Raw genomic sequence first — 16,763 nt, 5'->3', positions numbered from 1 at the left:
TGTTGCCCAATTTCTTTAGTTTGGTGTAGTGAATTGTCAGTTATTGATGCACTGGATATCGGGGTATGCCTACATGTATATATGTATGTGTATATCTCTCTCTCTCTCTCTCTCTCTCATCTCTCTCTCATCTCATGAGCCGTTTGAGTGTCCACTGCAGGACCGGCCTATCCCAACCGAAGTGGGAACGATACAGCCAATGTATCTCTACCATGTGGCTTAGGCTGTCTGGTAGAGATTGTATGTAGGGTGAGAAGTGCTTGTAAGTGTAATTGTAGTGTTGAAGTGGCTTTAGATGTATGTGTAGTCTGTGAACCAAGTGTAATCGTCCTGCACAAGCCGACTGGGTGCAAGCATACTTTAAAGTATGTGACACTGGTTCAACCACAGCACCCCTTGTGTCCGCCAATGCAGTATGTGGCCTGAAGAACGCTCCCAAAGTTAATTACCCTGGCAGGGCGTGAACCCTCGTTCTTCAGTGTACGAAAACGCACACTTTACCACTGTACCACAGAGGCTTCGTGTGTATGTGTGTATATATATATATATATATATATATAGATAGATAGATAGATAGATAGATAGACAGATAGATATACATATATATATATATATATATATATATATATACATACATCAATACATAGATATACATATATATATATATATATATATATATATATATATATATATATATATATATGTATATGTATATATATATATATATATATATATATATATATATATATATATATATATATATATATGTATGTGTATATATATATATATATATATATATATATATATATATATATATATATATATATATATATATATATATATATATATATATATATATATATATATATATATATATATATATATATATATATATATATATGTCCTGTCTATATATATGTATGAGGCACTCACCATCCACTCATTCAATGTAGTGTTGCTTTGAGTGTCTGCTCTTTTTTCCATCCTCCCTCTTCTGTCTTTCCATCCTTCATTCTTTCCTTTTTCTTCTGCCTACAGATGACTTTACACTCCCTCTTCTATCTTTCTTTCCTTCATTCTTTCCTCTTCCATCTGCCTACGGGTGGCTCTACACTGAGTGACATGCCAAATGGTTTTCTGTACACCAGGAAACCATTTAGTATGCTGGGTGGTAACCATATAACCAAATTATGGCGCCTGGTAGTTTAATGGGTAATTAAGGTGCTCCAATCAGATTGAGCCCGTGTAGGTGCATACCCAAAGGGAGGTTGGGGTTTATTGCTCATGTAATGCCACTCAGGGATGAGTGAGGCTGGTCACTCACATCTTAAATGTTGGGACCAACTTGCCTAGCCCTGGGTTCCTACACTCCTTATGGGGCGACACATGATTGGATGCTGGATATATATATATATACAGTATATATATATATATATATATATATATTTATCTATTTATTTCCATGCTCATTCCTTCAACTTGTTTCATGCCTAGGCATGATTGCTGTTGGGTTATTTGATGAAAATACAGTAATATAATTTCTAAAATTTCCCAATTTTTGTTTTTACGTGAGGGGTGTGTTCTTTATCTTTGAACGTCGATAATGCGGTAACCACAAGACATATGAGAGTGATACTGTACATAAATTTTCAGGTGTGTAAATTCAGGCTCTTGGAATCTTTAAGACCAAAATTTACCTTAGTGAAAGATGAAAAATTGAACCTAAAATGCAGCTGGTGGGATAGTCAGGGTGGGAGATTTTTTATCTTTAGAGTTTAATACTGTTCTTTCACTTGCCTTGCCAATCCTTTATTACACCGTCGTTCTAAAATCACCCCACCCTAAGGTGTCAAGGGTCTGGATGAAGATGATGGTGATGGTCTATCTATCTATCTATTGCCAGATGCCTAAATCCCGTAAAGGATGGCCACAAACAGATCACCCCCATGTCACCCAGTCCCCTACCATTTCACTGCCCTGCTCCCAGCTCACACCCCCCTCTCTCATATGCCTCTTCATTCCATCCCTCCATCTCATCCTCAGCCTCCCCCTCCCTCTCCCCCCCTCCACCTCACTCACATACATTCTCTGCATTAGTCTCCTGCTCTCCATGCTTTCCACAAGGCCTCTGTATGCACTTGAATTCATTACACACATTTTCATTCTGTCATCCACTCACACACAATCAATCACTGCCTTCCGTCCATTCAGTTCACCACCCACCCTTCTCATCACTCGCCACATATACCTGTGTATCATTTTGTGCTTAAAGAGGGTATTGGCTATCACCAATCCCTTCCCACACAAATGTCCACTAGAGCACTGCCATTCTCATCCACTTCTGCAGGCACACCCCACTCACAAACTATGCCATCCACCTTCACATTCCATACTTTTCCCTTCATATCTCCAATCAAAAACACTCTCTCATTACCTCCAAACTTTTCCATCCATACACATTTCCACATTTGCCCAGAGCTCTTTTTTTACTCTGCTTGCATGATCTTGCGTTGGCGCATACAAAGACGCAATCGCTGACATTTGCAATCCTACTTTCAATCTTAACCACACAATCCTTGAACCAACTGATCCATACTTCATTATAATCACCTTCCACCTCTTGCACACAACAATACATACTCCCTCTTTTGCCCTCTCATTTTCACCTACTCCCACGCATATACCCCATCCATACTCCCACTCTCTCACACTCTTATAAAATTAGAAATTACTGGTAGTGTTTTCTGTGCTTTTAACTCATAATCATGAACCAGAAGCATACAGCAGGATGTGGCTGCATAAACCTCTTCAACACAAGAGGCCTTTCCATCCATCCATCCATCATCCAATCCTACATTGTCCCATGAGGAGCGTAGGAGCCCGGGGCTAGGCAAGTTGGTCCTGACATTTAAGATGAGTGACCAGCCTCACTCATCCCTGAGTGGCATTACATGAGCAACAAACCCCAACCACCCCTTAGATAAAAGACATCACTGGCTCAATTCGATGGGAGTGTCATAATTACCCACTAAACCACCAGGTGCCAAAATATGGTCATATGGTTACCACCTAGCATAGTAAATGGTTTCCTGGTGTACAGGAAACCATTTGGCTTGTCACTCAGTGTAGAGTCACCTACAGGCAGAAGAAAGAGGAAAGAATGAATGAAAGACAGAAAAGGGAGCATGAAGTCACCTGGAGGCAAAAGGATGAGTAAAAGAATGAAGGAAAGAAAAACAGAAGAGGATGAAAGGAAAGAAGGATGGAGGAGAGGAAAAGGCAGACACCTGAAAGCAGCACTACATCAAGTGAGTGGATGGTGAGTGCCCCCACCTACCACATGAAGGCCTTTCCAAGGACAAATATCATCATTTGGTTGCAACAAAAATAAACTTAAATAGGGACATCATTTGGATCCAAGGGGTTAAACAAGGGCTAACTGTATCTATCAAACTGCCCTAAAGTTTGTCTGTGACAACAAACCTGGCCTTGTGGTGGTTATGGGTGTTCAGTGGCACAGTCACATGGGTGGCCAGGGTGGCCTTGGTCACCCCTGAAATATGCCTCCCCACCCCAGTGGCCACCCCAAACTTCTGGGGGGACAGCTCTGCATCCCATGAAAAGGTCTACTTAGGCCACCCCATATGCTGGTTTGGCCACTTGGTTTTAAAAAATCCTACAGTCGGCGCAATGGAAGTCTGGATCCTCTATTTCGCACCATATATTTCGTAGGGTCCAAGAAATATTGTAGGAAAATTCCTGTAGTCGGTGGATTTTTTTTTCTGGTGGCTTCTAGCAACTTTACAGGCTTAACACCACATGCTGTGAGTTTATGAGCTCAGTGCCTGCCTGACTTTGGATGGAAAAGCACGTCAGATTTTCTTGTCCTGCCTGGCCCTTGTTAATTTCAAAGCACTCATTTTCACACCCTCCTCTGCCTTAGTGAATCATTGGAGATGGGTCCCAAGCCACTAACTGATGTAGAAAATGCCCGAATTTTAACTATGTGAGATGAAAATGTAAAAATTAAGGAGAGGCTTCAGTGCAGCAGTACGGCTGGGGATCTTGAAGTCTTTCTGAAGTTGATGCTGTATGGTTCTTTCAGACACATCTTTCAGCAATTCTGGGTACATATCTTTCAGTTGTCTAGCAGTCAAACGTGGGTCTTTTACCACAGCTTGCTTCAGTAACCTGTCTGTAGTTGGTGATGTCTTCCTTTTAGGTCCTAGCCTGTCTTTATGTTGAGGAACTGTGTTTTTTGGCAGATGGCAGGCAGCAGCGAGGATTGCCATAACAGCAGATTTTCCTCGCCCAGTTCAAATACAAATATCCTTAATTTTTACATTTTCCTCTCTCATAGTTAAAATTCGGGCTTTTTCTACATCAGTTAGTGGCTTGGGACCCATCTCCAATGATTCACTAAAGCAAAGGAGGGTGTGAAAATGAGAGCTTTGAAATTAACAAGTGCCAGGCAGGACAAGAAAATATGAGGTCCTTTCCCATCCAAAGTCAGGCAGGCACTGAGCTCAGAAACTCACAGCATGTGGTGTTAAGCCTGTAAAGTTGCTAGAAGCCACCACAAAAAAAATCCACCGACTACAGGAATTTTCCTACAATATTTCTTGGACCTTATGAAATATATGGTGCAAATTAGAGGGTCCAGACTTCCATTGCGCCGACTGTAGTTACACCCTTGTGAATATCAAAGTGCATCATGGCTATCAAGATTAGAGGTCATAGCAGGTAGCGCAGCATCATGCTGTCTTTGGACTGAAATGGTTATGGTAATGAAATATCATTTTTAAATTAAATAAAATTATTTGGAGGCAGCTAGAATTTTTAAAAAATAATTTTGCTGAAAGGGATCACATGGTAGTAAGGTGGAAATTTTTATTACAGATGTCACTGTACTGAAGTGGACATCTGACAATCTCCTTCCCTCCTCCCAAGTCTGGTCAAGTGACATACCAAATTTGGCCTCATGGTGGTACTGGATGTCAAGGTGCATCATTGCGATCAAGTTCTGGTGCCATCGCGAGTAGTCCAGCACAGTGTTGTCTTTCGGTGACGGGATCTGGGGAAGAAGGAGATGTCGTCAGATCGGAGCCAAGTGGTTAGAGTAGTTGGCTACTGTCCAAAATTAAACAGGTTTAATTCTAAATTGGGAAATAAAACACTTAATGGTTTGATTTTCATTATAACACACTTTGCTCACTTTCCATAACACGTACCAACATGTAATGTAAAACTCCCCCACACAATTACACCAATCATAATCAAACCATTCCTGAATGAGACATCTCAGAATGTATTCAATATGAAAAGTGGGTATTAGCACCCAAGTGGTGACATATGAGGTGTATTTACTTAGCTGAAGAACAGGTATACAGGATTTGAGCTAAGCTTGTAGCATCCTGCCTCCATATATACTTTTATCTAAACTAGTTTTAAACACATTAATGTTCTTTGCCTGCATTACCGTATTTCGCGGCATGTAAGACGCACTTTTTTGTCTCAAAGTTACATTAAAATATCCCCATGCGTCCTGCACGCTAGACTGAGGCAGGCTAGTTTGGCTCCGTTGAGAAGAAACTCATAAAGATGATCATCTCACTGCTTAGCAACCACAGGAGTTTTCTACAGTATGCAGATTTAATTTGATTTTAAAAAATAATATACACTAGTGTGTATATGCAGCAGATTTAAGAAACACACGAGATCAGAAACACACAAAACTTTCGCGGGTTTGTTTACAGCTCAACTGGCTAACATCGTGAAGATATTTAGCGGTTTAGCAGTTTAGCATCCACACTATTCCAGCAAGCTAACATCATGATCACTGGTGAACTGTCTGCTAACCTTCTGAAAGGCAATCATGACCACTTTGCTTGCCATCCATTCACTAACTAGCAAAGCAATCATACTGGAGAGATGCTGGCTAGTGAAACTGCCAAGTCATCAAAACAGACTTTCGTCACGTATGGAAATTCAGTAACCCTAATTAGGTTAGTTACTTTTGTGACATTTTGTGAGTGTATATATGCAGCAGATATTAAAGCACGCAAGATCAAGAACACAAAGCATTCACTGTTTGTTTTCAGCTCAACTGGCCAATACCGTCAAGGGGTTTAGCAACTTAGCAGGTTAGCGTCTAGCGTACACCCTACTCTAGCAAGCTAACATGCTCACTGGTGAACTGTCTGCTAACCTGAAAGGCAATCATAACCACTTTGCTTGCCATCCACTTACTAACTAGCAAAGCAGTCATACTGGAGAGATGCTGGCAAGCGAACCTGACAAGTCATCAGAATTGATTTTTGTCGCATATGGAAATTCAATCACCCTCATATGGTTGGCTTCTCTTAGTGACATTTTGTTTCATGTCTGACAAGAGTATCATACAAGTGAACAGTCTTATTATACCAATAGCGAAAAACAAGAAAAACAGTTGTAACGTTAAACAGTACTGCCTGAAGTTACAGTTTCACTTTTTCAGCCAAGTGAAGTACTTCAGCAATGTCTATGCAACTCAGGGCACACCCAATTACAGTATTTTGTTATGAAAATAGGATAAAATTCATGGAGTAGCATAACTGATACAATTTCTGAAATTGCGTGCCTGATCGGGCATTCATATCAGAGTCCGCCATTTCTGCTGTATTCTTAGCAGACGAAGCGATCAGAATGATTGACAACGTTCACTCTCTGCATCTCTGCTGCCTAAGCAAAGCTCTCATGATCGGCAATGGCGATCATTTAGGCCGTAACGTCCAAATTGGTTAGGTTAGGTTGTAAAGTCGTTTGCCATTTTGGACGTTACGGCCGAAGGTATGGGTGAGAGTTTGGTGTGAGTGTAGTTAAGGAAGTAGGAGTGGGAAGAGTTAGGCTAGGGAACTGATAATCCGCTTATTATAATCCCTTCAGCCCAGCAATGTATTTTATAGGGTAGTTTATTCATGCTCACCATATGATTTTATTCAGTTCAGGAAACATGTACTGAGGAAGTTAATGTGGGCTGTATCAAATGCCCCAAGTCTGAATATCGCCTGTGCTCAGTTAAAACGATTGCCAAGTTAAAGTCGTATGAAGTGTGGTATAAGCAATTCAGTGGATGGTACTGAGGACCATTTACTGTATGAGAGTGACAGTGAAACAGTGATGATGACTGTGGTGATGACTTCCAGTGATGCTTCAGGACTTGGGGAAAGTAGTGATGAATTCTCAGGATTTGAAGACGAGTGAAATTTTCACCATGTCAGTAATATGAAGTGAATATAGGTTTTAGGTGATCATGACAGATGCAACCATGGAAAATTTAGGATCAATGGTGCTGTACACCTTTAGTCTTGCACTGACGATGTTTGGATGAATAAATTGTTTGAGATGTTTCATGTCCGTAAGTGATGATATTTATATTGAACAACCAAATACATTTTGATGTTTTTGGCATATAATAAAGCCACTGGGTACTCCAAAACTGACTGGTGTAAATGTTTCAGAGGCGAGCGAATGTTGTATGTGGTGTGTACATGTGTGCGTGTGTGTGTGTACCATAGTGACTATAGGAGGCAGCAGTGTTAAGACCACAAATGGATGTTTTCACAGTACTCGAATGTTTTGAGATGGATGTCTGTTTTTAGCAAATTCTGATAAGAGAAATATGCATTTTTAATTGTTGATGCTGCAAGGAAAACAGCTGACAGTAAAGGGAGTGATACTGGGAGAAGAGGGTAGAGACAGTTGTCTAGCGCTTGGAATGCAGCAGTGTTGCTAAGGGATAGTTTCACCATTCTCGACATGTTTTGAGATGAATGTCTGTTTTTAGTAAATTGTGATAAGTGAAGAACGTATTTTTAACTGTTGATGCTGCAAGGGAAACATCGCAGACAGTGAGGAAGTGATACTGAGAGGAAGGGGTAGAGACTGCTGTCTAGCGACTAGGAGGCAGCAGTGTTACTAAGGTGTAACAATGGATGTTTTCACCATACTCAGTATGTTTTGAAATGAATGTTTATAGTAAATTATGATCAGTGAAGCATGCATTTTTAATTGTTGATGCTGCAAGGCAAACATAGCTGACAGTGAAGGAGTGATACTGAGAGAAGAGAGTAAAAACAGCTGTCTATCCTGTTCCCAAGCAGCCTTGCTATATTGAACTTTCGTTGTGAAACATTGTAATTTGTGTATTTACAAGTGCTACCTTTTTATATTATTTGTGGAGGTAATTACAGGTTAGTTAGAGTGCATGATTAATGATGGTAGTAGTCTGATATTGTGCTTGAGTCAAGGCAATGTGAGGAAATTCTGTAACAGGTGTGGAATATGACGGGGTTCTTTTAGGATAAATGAACTGACGTGAACATTCATTGTACTTTATGTTTTCGTCAGTGAATGAAAGAACAGAGTTTATTGACTTCATTTGTGGTTTTAAATTCATAAAATATTAACAACAGTGTTGATATCAGTTTACTGATACATATTTATCAACAAAGTTGAGATGGCCTCGTGGTTTGAAGTCACGTTTTGTTAAGACGGGGTTTTGTTTTCTGTTCTCTTTTCCTGTATAGTTCTTTGTACATAAAAGAAGAAACTAAAGGATGATGAGCAGTACTGAATAGATTCTGAAAGGTTAGTGTGTAGCTAAGTGATAGTGGCTCATATCAGTCACGTTTTGTCAAGAAGGGGCATTGTTTTCTTTTCCTGTACCATTCTTTGTATATAAAAAAAAGAAACCAAGGCTGATGATCAGTAATGAATAGATTCTGAAAGGTGAGTGTGTATCTGTGTGGTAATGGCTCTTATCAAGAAACCTTACTGCAGTCTTGGTTAGGGCAAACTTTTTTTTCACAGAACTGCCCTGCCAGAATTAGGGTGCGTCTTTCACAATGCTGCGTCTTACATGCCGCGAAATACGGTACTTCCTCTTCCAACCCATTCCAGATAACTTACTTCTATTTGGGATGCTAAATTTTTTCAAATGTTGAGACACTTGCACTTCCTCAAGTTGTATTAATGTCTGCCTATCCTTCGATCATCAACTGCAAAGTGATCCTCTCTGTCCACTTATTCCAGACCTCTTACACCATCGTACATCACAATCAAGTCTCCCCTCCCTCTCCTTCCCCATGATATAGGCAATTTCAGCTTCTCTAGTCCTTCTTCACATGACAGCTCTCTCAAGTCTGGAATCATCTTCGTGGCTACCCTTCGTACATTCTCCATTTTGTTGATTTTTTTTTTTTTGTGTGTGTGTGTGTAACCATATCTCTACCGCATACTCAAGGTTTAAACTTATCACAGACACTATAATTTCTCTCAACATGCCATCCATATACTGTAATTAAAAGCTACTCTCACGTTTGTCAAGATGCCACATGAGGAGTCTAGAATACAAACAGTGAACGTATTGCATTTTCACAGTCAGATAGAGAGGGAACTGAAATACATGTAGATTATAAAAAAAAAAAAAAAAAAAAAAAAAAAATTGGGAGTCCCGGCAAGGCCACCCCTCGTATTCTTGATTCCTCAGAGGAGTCTAGAATATGAGGGGTGAACTTACCATGCTTTCACAGTCTGACAGAGGGAAGACTGAAGTATACATAGCATGTAGAGAGGTGTATGGTATGTAGGAGGACTACTGGGCCTTGAATGCAGGCTGTGAAGCCTATGCCCAGAGTCGAACACAAAAAAAAAAAAAAAAAAAAAAATGAATATGGGGGTCCTGGCAAGTTCACCTCTCATATTCTAGACTCCTCACATGACCCTCCAATCTTATTACAGGTACTGTATGATTAAAGTACTCCTAAATCTTTCATCCTTTTTCCACTGCTCATTTTCTCTTTTCCCATTTTGTATTCACATCTTCAGTCTCTTCTCACTGATCCCCATTTCTAATGCATAACATTTCTTCGCATTAAAATTCATTTTCCAGGCCTGACTCCAACTGTGTATTTTGTCCATGCCATCTTGCAGCTTTTTACAACCAACTTAATCTATAATACTGTACTTCTCATAATTTTTGCGTCATCCGCAAGTACGTTCATATACGTGTAGTCACTGCCCTTCCGGCATGTCAATGATATATATATATATGTGAAACATAAGTGGGTGAGCACTGAACTCTGGGGCACTCCATTAGTTACACTCTCCCACTGGCATACCTTATCTCTTACATCCATTCTCATCTGCCTTCCCAACACACTTGTAGTTTTCCAAGCACTTTCCTGTGCACCCCCCCTGCAGTTTTAGGCTTCCACAATCCTCTTTTATGTGGCAGCCTGTCAAATGCCTTCCTCAAATCTACCTACCTATCTATCTGTCTACTGCCAGACGCCTTGATCCCGGAAGGGGTGGCCACAAACAAATCGCCTCCATGTCGCCCTGTACCCCGCAATTTCACTGCCCTGCTCCCAGCCCACACCCCCCTCTCTCATATACCTCTCCACTCCATCCCTCCATCTCATCCTTGGCCTCCCCCTCCCTCTCCCTCTCCCCTCCTCCACCTCACACACATACATTCTTCTCATCAGTCTCTCATTCTCCATCCTCTCCACATGGTCAAACCACCTCAATGTGTTTCTCCTAACTCTTCCTATCACATCCACATTCACACCACAATGCTCCTTCACTTCCTCATTTGTCAGTCTGTCTCTTCATGTGACTTCACATGCTCCTCTTAAATAACTCATTTCCTCAGATCCAAGTACCGTAGGTATAATCTACCCAACTGTCACAAATTAATTCGCGACATTGTATTAGTATTATAAATGGAACGCCTGAAGAATAATGAAATGCGTAAACTTTCGCTCAGTCTGTTAACAGCCTCGCTTCTGCACTCAGATCGTAATGAGTTTCCATAACCCTTGTCATTGTTTTCAAAAGTGACTGTCTTTCTGTATAGACAGTGTGTTTCACTGAGCAAAAATTTTTGTGTAATTGTCGTTCCCATGCATTGCTCTCTGACCATTGAGTTGAGCCCCCCATCTCTCGTGCCTTGTGCCCAGTTTGTTTACATTAGTCAGTTGGTGTCAGACAACCACGGGAGTAGGGTCGTCATGCCAGAACTGAGAACAGGCCCATCATCGTAGCGCCTACAGTCTCCAGAGTTCAACAATTCCCCGTGTCTCCCCACCGAGTTGGTGATCGGTTGTAGTGACCTTAGCAGTGAATTTCAGTGCCTTAGCAGAGACGCCCAGCTCTCCACAGCTAGCTCCGTTCCCTCCACTGACAAGTATTTCTGTTTGTTTTCCTAGGCTTAAGACTAGCTTTTGAATGAGTGAGTGAGTGTATATCCTTTGATATTTGAATTCATTTTTGAGATTCTTGTAACGTAAATTTATTTCACTGTAAGTAATAAATTTACAGTTCTTTTCTTTGAGCTTAATGCAAATGTAGAATCATGTTTGATTTCTCCACACTGAGCTTATATTAGTGTGCAACTCCCAGCTCACACAAACTTCTTATATTAATTACAACTGGTGTTTAGGCCAGTTCCTTGGTATTAATTCTTAAATCCGTTGTGCCAACTAAGAGTTAAGCATCAGCAAGGACCTGCCCATTATTATTAGTATTGGTTATTGATTGTCAGGGGGTAAGGACACTTTCTCAGAGGTCAACAGTACTAATGATACAGTATTCGTGAGTAGATAGTCTCCGCTGTGTACTGTTGAGAAAGTTTATAAAATTCTCGTACTTAGAGAATCGGCAAAGTAAGCCGACATAAAGTAAAACTTGCTACTTGATTTCACAAGTCAATTTATCTTGTGTCAACTGATTATATACATTATAGAGGAGAGAGAAGTATGTTGTAACCATAGGGGTATTTGCCTTCTTAGTGTGACTGGTAAAATATATGGTAGAATTCTCACTGATAGGGTTAGGCATATGACAGAGGAGCTAGTTGGAGAAGAACAAGGGGGATTTAGGATGGGAAAAGGGTGTGTGGATCAGATATTTGTTCTAAGATGTTTAGTGGAGAAGTATCTAGAGAAGGGAAGGAAAGTGTATGCTGCCTTCAACGACTTGGAGAAAGCTTATGACAGAACAGATAGGCAAGGTATGTGGAAGGTATTAACAATATATGGAGTGGAGGGGAAATTGTTGAATGCTGTGAAGAGTATGTACGAGGGAGCTAGGGCTACAGTGCGAGTGGATGGTGAGCTGAGTGAGTTCTTTGATCTCAAAGTGGGACTGAAACAGGACAGTGTGATGTCTCCATGGCTGTTTAATATATACATGGATGGGGTTGTAAAGGAGGTGCAATGCAGGGCATGGATGCTGGGATGGCTCTAATGAATGGGGGTGAGATTTGGAAGATTCTGGTGTTGCTGTATGCTGATGATACAGTATTGCTGAGTGAAGATGAATGGGAGTTGCAAGGTTTGGTGAGTGAATTTGGGACAGTGTGTAGGAGGAGGAAGCTGAAAGTTAATGTAAACAAAAGTAAAGTTATGGTGTTTGAGAGGAATGAAGTCACAGAGTGTGCAGTGAGGTTGGATGGTGAGGATATGGAGAATGTGAGTGCATTCAAGTACTTGGGTAGTGTGATGAGTAAGGATGGAACTCTGGGGGATGAAGTGCGTGAAAGGGTACAGCAGGGAAGGACGGTTGTTGGTACACTGAAAGCAGTGATGAGAAATAGGGAGGCGAGTATGGAAGTTAAGAAGTCACTGCATGATAGTATTGTGATCCCTACCCTGACGTATGGAAGCGAGGTGTGGACCTTGCAAGAGGGGAACAAATCAAGAGTGAGAGCAGTGGAAATGAGTTACTTGAGAGGAGCATGTGGAGTGACGTGGAGGGACAGGTTGACGAATGAAAAAGTATAGGAACGTTGTGGGGTGGATGTGCATGTGGTTAAGAAGATTAGGAGATATACACTGAGGTGGTTTGGACATGTGAAGAGAATGGAGAATGAAAGACTGACTAAGAGGGTGTATGTAGGTGAGGTGGAGGGAGGGAGAGGGAGGGATAGACCGAGGATGAGGTGGAGGGATGGAGTTGAGAGGTATATGAGGGAGGGGGGGGGTGAGTTGGGGGGAGGGTAGTCAAGTGGTGGGTGACAGAGAGACTTGGAGGCGTTTTGTCTGCGCCACCCTTTGCGGGATTAGGGCATCGGGCTATAGATAGATAGATATTATTATTTTATTCTTAATTACACATCTCCTCGTGACACCAACCATCTCTCTCTTGTATAATATCCACAACTCTACCGTGGAAATTTAGCAAATTAGTAATGCAAGATGATCCATCTCTAAATCCATATTATTTTGCTGTTATTAACTCTTTCCCTTAATGAAGCTGAGTCCAATTTTTTCTATATTTTCAGATTATACAAACAACACTAGTAAGGGACACATGCTTATAGTTCAGCGAGTCTTCTTTATCTCCTCTTTTCTATGATGGCACTGTAGTTCATAGGGTCTTCTCTATCACCTCCTTTCTATAATGGCATTATACTTGCTCTTTTCCAATGTATCACTAATTCATCTCTGTCTAGAGAACACTTAATATCAAAGATTGTCCCCACCAACTGGTATGCACATTTTCTCAGGATCCATCCTACCACTTCATCTGGTTCCTATGCCTTTCTCATATCCAATTCCTTCATGAGTTTCAATGCATCACTTTTATCAACTACACATACTAACTCTGACATTTGTGGCAATTTTGTTTCCCCTTCAGGTTCCAAAAACTCTTCCTGAGACAAAAACCAACAGCTGTTTGGCATCCATTTACTCACACATCTTTCTTTTTTCTCATATGTTACATCTCCAACTCTCAACCCTGATATACTGTCCTGGATTCTCATTTTGCCATTATCAGATCTACAGAACAATATTAATTCTTTTTAAATTTCATTTCAATGAGTTTTTCGTAATTAATTTCTTCATCTCTGTATTTTTACATTATCATTCCGTATTTTCTAATAATCATTCCATGCTCTTTCGCTGAACTGCCACCGTACCTTGTTCCATGCTCTGTTTCTTGCCTGAAGTGCCTTTATCCAACTGTCATTAAACCATTCTTTCTTCCTATACCTACAGTACTTGGTGAGAATTTTGGGATATACTGTACCGGACACTTACTGATCCCTTCCTTGTAGGCCTTCATCAAGATTTCATATTTCTTATAAATATTATTGGTTGCTTCCATCCGGCTCCAATCTAGGTCTCTAAATCATCTTCTCAAAGAATCAAATTCCACTCTTCCATTATTATACCTGTCCAGTTTGAGTATTTCTTTCCTATCTTGAATACTTCCTATGACCATATCCATCTCTATGGCCAGATGGTCACTCCTTCCCATAGGGCACTGGCATCTAGTATTCTTATATCCTCAGGATCTACAGAAAAAAAGGCCTAATGCTGACAGTTGTTCATCCCCTATAACTCTAGCATTTTCTTTAATATGTTGGGTTAACAAGTTTTCTGTCAGTTTCATCAGTTTATTTCCCCATGATTCCTCATTACCTTCTGCATCCATATCCTCCCAACTGATATCTTTATAGTTTAAATCTACAATTAAAATTAACCCTTTTTTTTTCTCTCTCTCTGCATCTAACACTTCAATCATGTCTAGAAACTCTTTCATTAATTCTTCATATTCATTTCTTTTCCATGCCCGCATTTATGGTGGCACACATATATATAGAATTACTATGCCTATTTTTATGCCACATCCATCTTCCATTTCAACTTCCACCTTTTTGAGATCATGTTCGTTTTGTTTTGTTTTTGAAGGCTCCAACATGTTTGCAAGCATTGACATTGGTCACCTAATGGTGGCTCTCCACACTACTCGATCTCTGGCAGCTTTCCTATTCAGTCTCTTATCCCTGAGGTCACACTCAATGACTTTTGCCCCAGGTCTTTTTCAGTCTCCCTCTCGCTACCCTACCCCCAACATTAACACTTCTCACTTTCTGCACCCAATTATCATCCCCCATCCTCTCCACATGCCCAAACCTTCTCAATTTACCTCCACATCACAACATCAATACACTCCAGTCCCATCCTATCTCTCAACTCTTCCATCGTAAACTTGATCTTCCCAGGCCCTGCACTCAGAGATGTACTACACATCCACCTAATCACTGCCATTTCTGTAAATCTGAGTCTGCGAATATCCTCTTGCTTTACTGCCCAGGCCTCACTACCATACAGCATTACACTCCTAACACATGTCGGATACAAAGATCCCTTAGCACAGAGGGAGAGCCCTCTCAATGTCAGGAGAGGCAACAGCTCCCTTAACTTCTTCGAACCACTCCTCACTCTAGCCACAGAGCTAGCTCTGGCCCAACCTCCAGCACATAACATGTCTCCCAAGTAGTAAAACTCGTCCACACATTCAAGACACTCACCAGCAAGTTCAATTCTTTCATACCTGGCAATTTCCACATGCTCTCCCCGACACACTGCACACATGAAATCAGCATTATCTCACAGTCAACCTCTACATTTCTTATGCACTCATCACAGACACTGCACATGAGGGAATTACTTCCCACACCCTCGTGGCAAATCGCACATAGCCACTATCCCTCTTCTTTGACGGTACTGCCACCAGCCCTAGATACCATCACTTTTGTTTTATTTTATTAGCATTTACTCTCAAGCCATTGTGCCTCATACCATCTCTCCACTTTGTAAATCCTTCCTCCACCTTCCTTTCATTCTCTGCAATCAACACCAAATCATCAGTATGCAACATCTCCCATGGGAGTCCATTTCTGGAGTCACATCACAAGGCTTCAAGTACCATAACAAACAACAAAGGGCTCAAGACTGACCCCTGATGAACACCAACATTCACAGAAAACTCATCACTTAAATCTCCATTCACTCATACCAGGATGCTAGCACCCACATACAGTACATGGCCATAACCACCCCAACCAGCCACTCCTAGATCCCAAGCTTTTTCACTGTCCACTTCACCACCTCTCCGGGGACTCTGTCAAAGGCCTTCTCCAAATCAACAAAAACAAAGTACAGTTCCCTTTTCTTTCCTATGTATTTTTCCTGAAGCTGTCGAACAATGAATATGGCATCAGTGGTACCTTTGTCTGGCATACCCAAACTGCATCTCATCAATATTCATTCCTTCTAGAACTCTAGCCATTACCTTCATTATCTGGTTCGAAAGCTTTATGCCTCTATAAGTTCCTCTTTCCAGGGCATAACCCTTCCCCTTGCACACTTTTACAAATACAGTACACACTTCAGCCAATCATCTGGGACAACACACTCATATATAATTGTATTTATCAAATCAGTGACTGACCCTATAAATCTCCTGAGTATTTCAAGATTTCAGCAGTCAACCTAGACACATCTGCTGCCTTCCCCATCTGCATCCTGCCTATTGCCCTGCTTACAATTGCAGCGTCAATCAAAGGCCAAGGGCCAGACAATGGATCCCTTTCCATACTATTTAGGTTTGCAAGTGAAAGTCACTAAGACTCAGACTATACCCTGTAAACCTCTCTTCTAGCCCTATGTTTGGCAGCCAATTATTCTTCTGATACCACCCTTCTTCCATTCCCGGAAAAGCCTTCTTTTCTCCGTAACTGCAGCTTCTATGTCCTCATCCCACCACCAGGTTACTTTATATCTTGGTGGGACTCTTGTCCATCCACACACTAAATCAGTAACTTTCAAGAGGTTGTTCTGAGGGCTCTGTACTTCTCGTTAACACTTATATCAGCATCTCCTTGTTCAGCCACCACTCGACTCATCTCACTGAAGAAGGTATCCCTG

The 16,763-nt window shown here is 41.0% G+C and overlaps 1 protein-coding gene across 1 annotated transcript in view; it reads right to left on the bottom strand.

The window, feature by feature from the left end:
• Positions 1–16,763, bottom strand: part of LOC145406868 (protein wntless-like) — a 233,546-nt gene that overhangs the window by 152,772 nt on the left and 64,011 nt on the right. The window contains exon 3 of the mRNA XM_080277981.1: positions 4,969–5,074. Coding sequence (XP_080134107.1) covers positions 4,969–5,074 — 106 coding nt within the window. The remainder of the gene's footprint in view (positions 1–4,968; positions 5,075–16,763) is intronic.

Source organism: Coenobita brevimanus, chromosome 71, assembly GCF_032717465.1.
Source record: "Coenobita brevimanus isolate Jiangsu-jjx chromosome 71, ASM3271746v2, whole genome shotgun sequence".
Lineage (NCBI taxonomy): Eukaryota > Metazoa > Arthropoda > Malacostraca > Decapoda > Coenobitidae > Coenobita > Coenobita brevimanus.
This window is presented reverse-complemented; position numbering and strand designations above follow the sequence as displayed.